A 15,707-nucleotide genomic window follows, 5' to 3' on the forward strand; every position below is an offset into this window, starting at 1 on the left:
GAATAAAAGTATTAACTTGTGTTTTAACCTCTGATGTTTTAATTATGTTGAAACAGTACTTATCACGAATAATAAAAAAAAATAAGTATGATGTATTGCCTGAATTACGAAACAATGTTGCTTCAACAATAGCGAAATGGCTTCTTTTTGTATGGTAATGAGAAAAGTGAAATGGGTCAAATTGATACCCAAATATTTAGATTAACATTGCTAAATTTTTATTCTTTTTAGATTTTTTTTTAATAAATGTCTTAATTTCCATATTTTTATAACTAGTTTAATAGTGAGCACACTTCAACCTATACTACATAAAGCAAAATAATATTAACTTACGTTGGTTAGTATTTTGTATATTTTAATTTTTTTTAAATTAATCGATATAACAGGAAACTATTTTTCACTTTTATAAAGAAAGGCTTAGATTAACTAGTTAAATTAAAAAAGTTTAGTTGATATATTATTCTTAGCACTTACCTTTTAGATCATTAATAATTTATTTATTACAGTGGAATGAAAAAAAAACAAATTAAAAATGAATTGCACATTAACTTTACATAATAAAAGTAAATGCAAAAATTCCTTACCTATAAGTACACTTATTTTATATTTTTATAATTCGGTAGTAAATTATTGTTGATAAATATCAAGTTTTACTCTATACTAAGTAGGCACCAAATATATATTTTCAATATTAACGTTATAGTATTTTTTGCTTTATTTAGACAAATATATATCGAATAGTATTTTTCTTTATATTTAGTAATATTGCAAAAATAGAATCAGGAAACGATAGCATATTGTAAATGTGGCTGTGATTTATTTCTACAAGTGATTGATTTTACATTACAGTTCTTGTAAACTTTTTTATATGTATAATTTGTGTAATTCATTTCAATATATATTCAATTTTTGTTATTTTTAATTGAATTTTATTTGAAGTCAATATAATTATTTAAACATTTTAGTTTTATATGTCAAAAAATCATCGTATTGTAACAGAATATATTTTACACAAAATGAAAATTTCATGAAAAAAACTGAAATTATTTTTTTTATTAGCTAACATTTTATCAAACTTATCCCTAGCTAAAACAATATTTGAAATATGTATTAATTTCTTGGATTATGTTATTTTTGTTATATTGATTATAGTTCTATTTATTTTATATACGATAATAATTTATTTAAAGAAATTAGTTAAGAATTACTATAAAATAATAGTTTGTATTTCCATAAGATATCGTCTATATAAGTATAATAATGTTTAAAAAAATGCGATTAAAATAAATCGTCTTAAGATAAGATCTAGGTATTTATTATATCATGACTACATACGATATAACATTTTCATTTATTTAATTGATTATTAAACTTAGACCAAATAAAACGAACGTAGACAAATTTAATAAAGTAAAATTTCTTTATTTTTTAATAGTTGTATAATTTATGTTATCGTTGAATATAAATTATATTATTATTAAAAGGCAGATAACAATGTACCTGACAAAAATTACAATTTTCTAAAAATAAATAAAATATATAATCAGAATTTTAAGAATCAAATTAATAACACATTTATTTTTAAATATAAATATTAAATTGTATATATAATATGTGTAATATTATAAACAATGTATTAAATGATAATTTTATACAAATAAATATCACGAAAAATTTTTCTGTCTTTTAGAATATTTATTTTACATACATTGCACAATGTTATAATTTTGGCCTATTTACAAAGAATATTTGGTCATTAAAATAAGATTTTTAAAACATTTTAAAAATAATTAAAACTCTCCCAGTCTTTTAAATAAATTCAAAATTATTTAGATTAAAATTACAGATTTTGTACAATTTATTTAGTTTGAAGCTTTCAAAGAAAGCTATTGCACTGTGTTAACGACTTATACTGCTTATTCCAATGTTAATTTGATGATTCAATGAATTTTCATATTCTAACTGTTGATTTGCTTCCTGAAAATATATAAATGATAAAGTACACTTATTTTATAATTACACAACTAAAAGAAAAATAACGCAAATTAGTGACATGTCATTTATTGATCTTTCGTGTTTAAATGATTAAAATGAATTCTATACATTAAAAATAATATTAGGAAAAGAGAAGGGGTTATTTATAAACTTTTTACATACAGGAATATTATTTTATGATTATATGATGATAATATATGATTATACTCAGTGCTCGTATCTTTATAACCTTATATATAAGATCTTATATACCATTAATATTTATTAAAAAAAATTCTAAATAAAATTGTACATATAAATATAAACATTCCCTGATTATAAATAACTGATATTGTTGATACTTTTTCAATACATAATTATTTAAAAATCAACGATATAATTAACTGATTTTTTAGTTAAATATGTATATACAAGTTAGAGAATTAGAACTTATGTTATTAAAAATTTATTTTACCAATATCCAAGGATGATCTAAAACATCCTCTGCACTAAAACGTAATTCCGGTTGCGCTTGTAGCATGTTTGAAATAAGTTCTTTGGCTGAATGTGAAATATTATTCCAATATGGAGAAGTAAATTCGTATTGCCCAGTAAGAATTCGTTCAAATAATTTTTCTTGTAAATTTTCGGTAGATATAAAAGGTGGAAAACCACACAAAAGAATATATAAAATAACTCCAGCGGCCCAAACATCAATCTGAAAAAAAAAATATATTTAAAAAATAATTTATACTTGAATGAATATTATTATTCTTCTTAACTTCAAATAAAAATTTATTGGAATGGATACTTAAATATTAAACATATTATACAAATATCGGTTTTTGTATAATAAAAATTAATTTGCCATACGTACATAATTAGGCTATTGATTAATAAAAAAAAGTTATGCACATTTCCCAATGCGGTTTTATGTATTCAAATATATATGTATATTGACCTTTACATTCTCTTTATTGCTATTTTTATTATTTTATTCTTTCATTTATGTTACTTATTTATGATTTTATACTCGATTCTTTCGTAATTTTCTTGAATCCGTGATATGAACCACTATTTTACAATCTTTTGACAACATTATGTGCTTTGTTCATTCAATAGATAGATACAATTATACCAAAGTTCCAGATTTATTATCAACATAATCATTAAAGGCTAAAAATAGTACATTGCCTATTGAATATATTTTGACATATCATAGTTTTGTTCACAAGTATAAATTTCATATACGTATTAATATGTTTAGAGGCACATGCCAGTGTATATTTTTCATTAAATTCATAATTTCTGATATGTTATTAATTGACTATTGACTGACTCAAATTAATTATTAAATGTAAAGATTTGTTTTTTCAATGTTTCAACATATTTAGCTTTTATTTTAGAATTACATTAATTATTTGCAATATTTTCATAATTTGATATTCAGTATATAAAAACTCACTAATTTTACATTTTATTATTAGATTTGTTTACTTGTATCCTTTTACCTATTTAATTAGATACTCGCAATAACGTAACTCTCAAACTGTTATGATTTAACTTATAATTAATCTGTTATCACTACGGATTACTAAATTCTAGCATATAATTCCATATTTGAGTTTATATAATTTTTTCTCTTCTGCTGTTTTACTTATCTTTTCTACAAATATTACCACATTCTAAACTTCAAATTGTTATTAATATCATTCGATTAGTACTAAATTTATGTTACTTAGTTTTGAATTCTTCCTTCTACCTATTTAGAAGAATATTATTACTCTTTTTTTAGAGTAATATAAATTATCGTTTTTAACACATTCACCAACTTTATTTTTTTGAGTTTTTTGAATTTATCAGTATGTTAGCACCTACTAATTATTTAAATATATATTTATATTAGACTGATTGTGTTTTTCAGAATAATAATGTATTATGAATTTAAATGATTTTATAGAAAAATTGTGGATAATATATATTCCAAACTGTCATGACTATTATAGATAATCCTTTTAATTCAACGATCTTTATAAATATTTTATTTTCTATATTTTTAAATATTTTATTCTTGATACTTCATGGTTTTAGTTTTTCTTATATTCAATCTGATGAATGTCGACGTGGATATAGTCGATAAAAGTATCTATTTCAATATATTTTTATTAAAATTTTTGATACTTGATTTAAAACCCTCAAAAATTGTTTAGAACTTGATTTATGATTAAATATAAAAAACTAGCAGGTATTAATAATCGTCGAATTTCAAGGAAAATGGGAATTTTTTCTGAATTTATATTTACATTCGGATTATAAGGAATTTACAAAATTTGTACCTTTATATTGGAACAATATATTAGTATTGCTCACCAGTAATAATATACTAAACTGTATAAAAAATTAATATTTTAATAAATTCATATCGTTATTCATTTGGAAAAATAAAAAACATGTACAACACCTTTAATATTAATAAATTTCATACAGATATTAATTAAATGTACCAATGTATTATGCAATACCTTTAACCCATATCCTACTCCAGCAAGTATTTCTGGAGCCACGTAAGTGGGAGTGCCGCAAATAGTATACAATGGTTCTTGTACAAATTGAGCAAGTCCAAAATCAGCAAGTTTAAGACAATGTATTCGATGACCATTAATTTGAACTAATAAATTTTCAGGCTTAACATCTCTATGAACTATTTGATGAGAATGCAAATATGCAAGAGCATAACACAAATGACTTATCATTGTACTTGCATCAGCTTCCGAAAATTTTGTTGCTGTAGCTATTGCATCGAACAAATCTCCACCCTGTATTAAAATATGGAAATTATAAAATAATTCATAAACCATATGATGTACTAATTATATAAAATCTTTTAAATATTTTGATTACAATACATACAATATCAATTAAACATGATTAAACTACAGAAAATAGTTGTCATAGATTGTAAATGAAAATGAAAATCTTTATATTCGAACTTAAATACTTCCATTTTTATAATGTTCACTTCGAAAAACTTTAATTTCTTCCAATTTAATAAAATTCATAAGTTTTCAATAAAGTTATTTTCAATAATGGTATAAAAAATTTAATTAACATATTCTTATAAAATGTAAACACCTTCCTAAGTTATATATTTATAACTGGATATGACTATATTAAAGATTTTCTAAAAATCAAACGGGGCCAGAAGAAAATTCTAAAAATGAAAACGGACATTTAAGTTTTCGATCCGATTTATAAGCGATTGATTATTTTAGTCAAATTAATCTCAATAATCGCTGAAATACAATTGTTCTTGATTAAACAAACTTAAATATCTCTTTATTAATAGAAAAATATAACCATTTGAATAATTAAAAAAATTATTTATCATAAAATCGAAAATAAATAAATATCTTTACAAATGTCTATAAAAAAAAATATATTCAACACATCATTTAATTTTTTCTTTAATTCAATCAACTGGAAATTGTATGATATATACATTATATATAATAATTATTCTTAATATACATTTAATATATATATATATATATATATATATATATTTAATTTAATTTCGTTTAATTATATCTATATATTTACAAAGTTTCTGCAAAATTCTGTAATGTCTCTTACCATAGAATTAATAAATTCTATTACTAACGATGTTATTTATTAAGATGAATTGAAAATAGCTTTTATTTTGTAGGCTAACCTATACAGTAAAACTATTGAAGTTTTTTGACAATCGTCTTTTCTAATCCTCTATAATTATAAATATAAATTTTTAATTTTCTGTGTAAAAATTAGCATTAGCAAAATATATTGTATTTAAAATTTGACAAACTAGTTTCAAATATTTTCATATATTCAGCTTTATTTATTAGACATGTAAACATACTTGAAAATAATGTTATAAATATTTTTTAAAAGAATAATTTAGACTTAATGCGATGGTTTAAAAACTTTCTCATATTTATTCATTCATAAACAAAAGTCCACTCCTTTAATTTGCTTGCTTTGTAAGACGATTTCATAGTGATAATATATAAAAGTTCCTACATATGCTTTAGCTGATTTTTATCTTATATCATTTAATAATTCTTTTTTCTTAATAGAAATATTAAATGTTGTCTAAAAGTTTTATTAATTTAATAAATAAATATTAATATCATCAATATGTAAATCAGAAATGCTTAAATAGTTCCTAGGTCCTTTATATTGTTATTCAGCTTAAACTCTAACTCATGCATACTCATAAGTTTATTACATCCATTTAAATTTCTGATTTAACTAACTTTTGAAGGAACATTTATTCATAACAACTTATAAAACATGTAAATCTTTAAAGATAGATATACTTATACATGTAGTAAAAAAACAACTCAAACATTATTTCTATACTAAAATAGGAATGTTACTATTAATATTAATAGTAAGTAAAATAAATAATTAATATTAATATTAATTTACTATTAATATTAATATTACCACTATTCAGGATTATTTGCTATGAAATATTGATAATATTATTAATATACATTTATATTTGTATATTATTATATAAAAATCTATAATTAACCTCGAAGGAACTAAACGTAATTGATAAAATTTACTAGTTTCAAGACCATATAATATTCCTACTAAAACAAATATCTATAATTTTAAGTTTCCAGAAAGATTATAGATTAAATTATTATGAATAAATATAAAAATTAATTAATTAGATAATTGACCAAAATTGTTATTGTAGGAATACCAAAATCATTAATTTTCAATTAATGATTTTATTATAGTAAATAGAATAGAATTGATTTGGAAATATAGTCAGTTTATATTAATAAATAAATGTAAAATTATGAAAAAAATTTCAATTTATTTAAATTTTGAATGTATATTATATTATTATTTTTAATTTTATTATTAATTATATTATTATATTATTAATGAAATATACAAATGTTTGATATAGTATTAGTATAATATAGTAAAAATTTATTTCGTTTTATGTAAATTCAATTAATTTATATATTACACATAATAATTTCTATTCCACTGAATATTTGGTTGAAAATTACAATTAAAAATATGATATTAAATTAATATTATAGTACAATAATAAAACAAATTATAGCGTTCTTCTAAATTTATTTAGAGGATTTAATACTTCCATGACTACGTACATATTATAAAATTGTTTTTGATATTCTTGCGCAAAGCCAAGGAAAACCTGAAGTTTCTTACAATAAGCTAGATAAAAGATAAAGAATTTATAATGATATTTTATATTTCTTACAAGGTATAAAAAAATACCCAATCGTACAATAAATGTAGGTATATAAAATAATAAAATCAATATTTAAAAAATTTTAATGTATAATTCACACAAATAAATATTCTGTTCTTTAACAGTTTTAAACTTTTTATGAAATTTCAAATAAAATTAAAAGTCAATATCTTCGGAATTTATTGGAATTGAATTTGAACTATTATAATATTTACTAATCTTAAACATAAAGTAATACAATTTATATAAAAAAACTCCTAAATAAATTAGACTTGCAAAATATAATGAAACATATCTTACACGATATGAAAAAAAATCTACAATCATAAATTTTTTAATTCTTTAATTTTTGAAACAATCAGTGCCAAATTAATAACTTAATAAATTCGACTAAAATCGCATATATAGATAAAATCTATTTTAACATAAATACTTAATCTCAATTTGGGGGCTACCTAGAAAAATGTCCAAAGTTACATAATCATTCTTGTACATATAATGAATTTCAACTGTAACAACTTATTACAAACACATTATACAGAAAATTGTAGTATTTAATTTAGATAATTTATAAAACATTAAAAATATTGAAATCATAAATATATATAGAAATATTGTATACCTTCATTAGTTCCATTATTAGAAATAGATGATCATTAGTTTCTTGCTCTTCTATTAAACTAATTATATTTGGATGACAAACTTGACGTAAAATTGCTACTTCTCGTGCCAGCATAGCCTCTTTTCCTTGGCATTTATATTTATCAATAATTTTTAAAGCATAGCAAATTCCAGTAACTCTTAAATATGAAATAAACTCTTATTATTTGACAAGCAACGAATTATATTAAAAAAAATCCATTTAAAACAAGTTAATTTTTACATATTTCAAATTCAAGCTAATATAACTATAAAATGTAATTTTTTTATTACATTTAGTTGTAGGTAAATTTACCATCAATGTATTAAGGGGTGTATTTTAAATCCCTATTAAAAAGATGTTAAACTTTATATATTAAAAGCTTATACCAAAAACAATACATTTGTATATGTTCATATTTGTTTTCTAGAATTTTTTAATAAAGTATAAAAAATATCAAAATAAATAAGCTTTCTATTTTACATATTAAATAAAGTTATTATACAAAATTTTAAAAATCATAAATCAATAAATTATAGAATTTATTAATCTGGTCCAAAATAATATTTAATAAAAATGTATTTTTGACATTAGTTTATAGCATCTTTATCGATGTACCTAACAGATCTTGTTCATAACACGTTTGACATTATCCTCATTATATCTATTGTATAATCAGAATATTAATACGTGCCTAAATTTTCATTTTTAAATTGAAATTAAAAAATAATGTTTTATAACACTTTCTAAAATAATGAATTATCTTAGTATATGAATAGATGATAAAAAAGCATTTGCGTAGATATTCAAACACAAGAATTTTTTATTCTGTTAAATGTTTATAAATGACTAATTTTAACTGTCATTACCAAATATAGAAAAATTATAATATATATATATATATATATACATCTAGCAACTTCAATTATATACAATTATATTAATTCAAGTTAAATTTACAGAATTGGCTGACATAATATTTACAGTAATAGTAACGAAGACAAGTTTTATAGTAAACTGTTTTAGTTGGCAAATTAAAAATACAGTACAAAGCGTAAATTATAACATACAATATAATAAATTAATTGTCGTGGTAGTAGCAAAATCTTACGCCTTGTAACGTATTGTCACAAAATAACTTTATGTTATTCTTAATTCTTTGTTTTACTAATTAAATTTACTCAAATATTATTTGCATAATACTCAAAGTATTATTTTTTATGCTATTTTTCAATTTGATCCAATAATACTTTAATTACGAATTTCTTAAGATTGCTGTAAATTTTTTTATTTAATTCTAATAATTGACACTGAATCATTAGAAAACATGTTGGTGTATTAAATTACTTATAAAAATGTTATATATATTTATATAATTTCTTGTATTGTATGATTTTGTATACTTAATATCTTTAATGTAGGTTGTTAACTAATAAATCTTATAAAATATTTTATTTATTTAAATAAATTTTATAGGTATTATATTATTACAGATTATTATACAAACTTTTATATATTAATATAAATTATGTACATATTTACTAAAATTATAAAAGTATTTATATATGCACATCATTTTAAATAAAAAATAAAGCTTAAAAATCATTAAAATTATTAGTAATAATCACTATCGGTATCTAAAATAAAATAAATTTATCATATATGAAATAAAATTTCATTATATTTTCAAATATTTTAGGGATTTCTATTTTAATGTTACAAAACCCAATAATAAAATTATATGGCAATCATAAATTAAATTTATACGAATTTAAAGGTTTAATTCAATTTATTTTTCTCTTAATATAATACTAGTAACTTTAATTCAATATATCGTTTGAAGTAAAAGTTAAAAAATTGATTGTTAAAAATACTAACTTGTGAGTACATTGTCTAACTACAGCAAAGTTTCCATCTCCAATAACATGTCCAATATTATAATGCAACTTTAGGGAATTAGGAAAATTTAGTGCTGATGGACTTGGTGTTCTAACTTGCAATGTATATGATAATCTTTTATCTATCTTACGAGCTGGCATTTTTGGCATTGGTCCATTGTGCTTTTTAATACATTGACCTCTACGAAACCCTTGAACACATTTTGATTCTTCAAGATCAAGTTCAAAATCTTCATGATTTGGTTTTTCAGGACCGTAAATTATAAAAATGTCTTCATTGCCAAAAAATTGCTCTAACAGTGTTATTTGATTACCAGATAACGCATAAACTTTTCTAGCTGCACCTGAATCTAATTTTATAACTTCCGTTATTGCTTCTAATACATGCTCGATACTTGGAGAGTTTCTTTTATTTAATAAAAGCCTTACAATCTTTCTTGGTTTTATTCCATTTCGTATTAAAGTTATAATTTTTGCTTTAATACATAAAGGACTACTAGTAATTTGTCTTACATTAATTGCCGGTGATGATGGTAATCCAGACATAGAGCTTCCTCTTTTTACAGTCGAAGAAGAATAATCTACTTTCTTAAAAACTTCACCTTGACCTGATACAACATAACTTTTACCGTCTTCTAAATCACTTATATCTTGAACTTTTTTTCCATCCATAGTATATATAATTCGTACACCATTTGGTAAAGTAACATTAGAAATTAATGCTCTTGTCAAATCAGAAATAAGACTATCAAAACTCCTATATCTTTCAGGGGTAACTGCAACAACAACTCCGTTATAAAATTTATCACCATTTCTAAAAAATCGTATTCTTTTGGCTTTTTTCGTTGTTGAAATTTTTATACAATTAAAGGAATGTCGATTACTGTTATTCAACAAATTTTTATTTACAGATGTTACAATATTAGAATGATTTAAATCTTTGTCACCAGAATGATTATCTGACTTAATACACAGCATTGACATTTGATTCATTGTTTCTTCCATCTTTCTAAAGACGTATCTATTAACAATTATAGTCTATTAAAACAATCGTCTAATAATAATGAAAAGTAACAAAAAATAACAAATAAGACTTACCAATACCAGGAGTAAGGCTCCATTTATTGAAGTTTAACACAATTACTTTATTTTGCAGTAATAAAATAGAGTAATATGTTCATTTTAATATTTGTTTTTCAAACTCAAACTAAATTCTATCAATATTGTTTTTATCATTCGTTGAATTTTTTATTGATGTGGTGTAATAAATGGCTAACATATGTTAACACCTGAATATAACAAATAAAATTTTAATAATTTAATAGCATGTTTACATATTTATATTTATATTTACATGAAAAATGTCAAAACTTGGTAAGAATCACAAAGATTTGCTCGATTGACATTCAAAACTACAGCCTATGATTTTTTCTTATTTTTATATGATTATCATATAAAAAATGCAAAACTAAACCTGACACTTGGACTATATCATAAACATGATGACGCCAGGGCCATTCCGTTCTATCAAACAAAACCAAACCAATAACTTTGACTACAGAAACGCGTGGTACTTATCAACAATAAATACTTAAAAACGAATTATATACTGTCAACAATACGTTCGAAATTTTTCATTTTTAAAATGTATTAATGCTAGATGTAAGTCATTGTATTTGGAAGATTATTTTATAGATTATTCCGTAAAGCATTATATTCATTTCCTTAATTAAAACTTATTAGTGTAAACAAATAAGGTAATAATCAAAACGAATATAATTTTTATAAAAGCTTTAAAATATAATAGTAAACTTCCATGGTACTTAACTATATAACAAGCAAATAAAATATAAAATTATTAACAAAATTTTTAAGAATTTTTTCTATCAATTATTACAATGCGAAAAAGTACTTTTAAAGCTAAAAAAATAGAAATAAAATGTGAATTTTAAATATTTACTGTTAGTTCAGGTCATTAAGATCATATATGAAAGTCTTCCTGTATATTATTTTTTTAAGAAAATATACTGCAGAAAAATAAGTTTTGTAGGGCAATTATAAGAAAATAGTACATAACTTTATCAATAATTTGACAGATTTTAATCAATTATAGTATAAACAAATGCACATAAAATAATTACCACCGTTATTATTATTATTATGTCCTGTAAACTATAATTAAAAATGTAACCACAATATCCATAAGGTTTATTGTAAAAGTTAATAGTATCAATAATTTTAATAGAATGGATTATTTATATATGTAAATAATACACGACTATTTTTAGATAAAAGTAATGCAATAAAACTGTTTAATATTTTTTGAATTGTTACATTATTAAAATTGAAATTTGATGATATAATACAATGCACATTTTTAATTTTTATATTTACTAACTTATTAATATAACATTTATATATCTATACATGCATAATTGAATATTTTTCGTTCTATTACATTAGAGCACGGCTCAGAATTGAAAATTTTTTAAATTATATTCTCATGACTTTAAGCAAAATAATCTATATATTTAAAATAACATACATTTTTAGTATGGTGAAATATTTAAAATATAATATTAACTTTTATTGTTTTTGTAAATGCTTTATGATTGTTTTAGAATTCTACTTTTGGTAACAGAAACCACTTATATTACTTACTTTATTTATAGGGAGGATTTAACTTCGTCAATAACAACCAATTTTCGGCTAAACAGCTGATAAATGATTTTATGTTATAAATCAATAAAATCCTTGAATCCATACAGATATATTAAGATTGATTCTTCCTTTCTCAATAATTGAGCATATTCCTCGATTGATTTGTGTGCTATAATTATGTGTTATACTATAATTACTTTTTTCGTTTGTAAATCATTTTTACAAATGCTTATGGATGTGATTCATACATATATGCACAACAAACTCTTTATCATTTAAACCAACATTAAATAGTTGCTTTGCAAGTGTTGATCAGTAATTAATTTTGTATATATTTTTAATATGTGCACAATTAAAAATTTCACTATGTTCAAAGTTCAAAAACATTAACTGTAAAGAGTATTAATTAATTATAAGCCACAATTAGCTATTTGAGTAACTAATTTATTAATTTTACATTTTTAGCATATTATTATATTATTTAGTATCACATCATATCATATGTAAACCACTAATAAATGGAGACTTATTGAAATACTAATTAATTAATAGAATCTTTGATTTCTATAATTGCAATTAATTTTATATAATTTAATTTTGTTATACTTAAATTTATATTATATTTTATATTTTACAAACATAATTCCTTATTAATTTTGTAAAATAAATAATGCCTTGAGCTTTTTCTTTAACAAAATCCATATATTTTTTTTAATCCTCTAAAAACACAATTTGTTTCAATACTAATTTTCTTTAATAATTTATAATTATTTATCACTTAAACATAATTTTTAATATTTATATTTAACAACTATAAAAAACATTTTATTTTGATAACTATACTGACCTAATGTATAATAAACCTTGTTAAAAGAACTACTAATATCTAAAATTTATTTAAAAAGCTTTTTAGTTATTGATTAAGTGACTAAATTAAAATAAGTTCAAAAATATATTGTACAAGTTTTAAACTGAATTCCTTAAATTTATGAAAATGTTAATACACGAAATATAAAATTGTAACTGCAGTATATTAAATGTAATAAGAAATAAAATTAAAGATTAACCATACAATATTAAGAAGTTAATTAAGATTACTACGAACTTGCCATTTCCTATAATTTATGGATAATTTACGGACAACAACCATTGAAGGTAAAGTATATATTTACGAAAACCTTTAAATAACATTTTAGGTTTTATACAATGTCATATGTTAATTTGTAAATGAAAATAAAAATATTGACAATAAGATCTAATATAATTTTTCAAAGGTTACAATATTTGCTTAGTGGTACATTTATAAAAAAACTTTATAAAATTAATTAAAAAGTAATTCTTGTTATGGAATTGGTTAGAGTTGGATTAAATGGCATAAAAGGTTTTCCATTTTATTGGATTATCTATAGTCAATTTTTCAATAGCTTATTTCTAAAGCTCATATTTTTTATTACAACAGAGACTGTTTATGAAATCAATATGAAGAATGCAGCCAAAAGACAATACTTAGTCACGATTGGCGAAAGAATGGAGTAATAAACCCTAATGATGCAATATGGAAAAATACGGCTTTTCATGGCTTTATAGTTTAATCACAATATATATCATTGGTTAATGTTCTGAAAAAGTGGTTAATTTCTTTCAAATACTGTAAATGAATTAAGAGAAATTAGTCAGAGAAATTATTATAATTATTAAAGTTTAAACAAAATTATTAAAATGTTTAAGTATTCTGAAAGTTTACATTATCTTAAATATAATTATATTGACAACAGTAATTAAAAAACATTTAAAGAGATATTGATTAGATTTTCATCCATGTGACAATTATACGATACTCAATAAAGCATGCGTAATACATATAAAAATGGATAAGTACATGTTTTGACAATGTGAGAAAAAAAATTGAAGGAAAGGCAAAATTTCTGTAGATAATACAGTATGCGAAATGTTCGGTTGAAAATAAATTCATAGTGCTTGACAATATGAAAGCCACCATATAGTTTTGTTAACTATAAATATAAGCCAACAAGTTCTAACAAAATTTTCAATACCCACTCATGATTAGTTGACCAGATATAATCTTTTCACTTATTATGTAGATAGCTTTATTAAAATCAGCAATGAAAGTCTCAATGCTATTTTATAGGCAATAATTCAAGAATTTAATTCCTGTGATTAAATCATATTAGGTCTTAATATAAATATTTCTATTTCCATTTACAATAAAGGTTTCACATCTGTATTGAAAATAATGAAGCTATCAAGTATTAATATTTGTCCAAACTGCATTTGTTATAAATCTGTAACAAATTTTTAGTTTAAAATAAAATAGAATATAATTTATTCAGAATATAATTTAACTATTAAAGATATTAATGAATTTAATAATAATTCAAATAATTTATAAAATATAATTTTCAAATGCATATATAACAAAACTCCATTATGCAATTCATTTTATATAGATTTTATAAAGATTTATACTAAATGAATAAAATATTTAAATTTTAATATTTTTCTTTATACATTTACTTACCCACCCATGTGCTACCATTTTGTAATTCATAGTATGGCATAGTCTTAGATTGGCAATATAACAAACTACAAGTATAGTGAAAACTACAAATTTGTTAATTAGTTCACATAAAGCATTGGAATATACCAATTTTTTTTATAAATAATGTTTCTTAAGCTATTAAATAATAACTCAAAATAAAACTTCAGGTAAGACAGGATTACATTCAATATATGATGTTGGTAAAGTTATCTATTTTGTATCATACGATAATATATAAGAATATAAATTTGAACTTAAAGGAAATCAATATTATGTATATAATGTAAAGTTATAAAATAAATATTAAAAGCTAGAATTATAAAAAAAATTGATATAAGTATAATAAATATGTTTTTTTCTGTACATATCTTTATTTTTGGTTTAGTTAGATTTTAATGAATATTAATAAATTAAAATATCTAGAATTAAATAAAAATTGCTTAAAAAAATTTATATTGTCAATGTTGAATATTTGTAATAATGTTATATACTTAATTTTGTATATTGCTCCTATATCATTAATTTGATAAATATAAAAGCAACAATTTATATAATTTGTTTACAATATAAGTGGTTTCTGTATTATTTATTACAAAATTACTATTTGTTAATAAGAATATTTTAAATGAATGCATATTTTATACATCACAAATATTTTAAAATTAACATAAATAAACATTCTAATATATA

At 21.2% G+C, this 15,707-nt stretch overlaps 1 protein-coding gene across 1 annotated transcript; it reads right to left on the reverse strand.

Moving 5' to 3' along the window:
* Positions 1–1,803: 1,803 nt before the first annotated feature.
* Positions 1,804–10,998, reverse strand: LOC105360480 (serine/threonine-protein kinase GD17699). The gene is made up of 6 exons (XM_011497389.1): positions 10,895–10,998; positions 9,777–10,817; positions 7,881–8,058; positions 4,497–4,790; positions 2,450–2,692; positions 1,804–1,977 (listed from the first exon to the last, which is right to left on the reverse strand). The coding sequence occupies exons 2-6, from the start codon at positions 10,799–10,801 to the stop codon at positions 1,900–1,902; spliced, it is 1,818 nt and encodes a 605-aa protein (XP_011495691.1). The 5' UTR covers positions 10,802–10,817; positions 10,895–10,998; the 3' UTR covers positions 1,804–1,899.
* Between the last annotated feature and the right edge of the window lie 4,709 nt (positions 10,999–15,707).

This window comes from Ceratosolen solmsi, unplaced genomic scaffold (assembly GCF_000503995.2).
Source record: "Ceratosolen solmsi marchali unplaced genomic scaffold, CerSol_1.0 scaffold10, whole genome shotgun sequence".
Classification (NCBI taxonomy): Eukaryota; Metazoa; Arthropoda; class Insecta; order Hymenoptera; family Agaonidae; genus Ceratosolen; species Ceratosolen solmsi.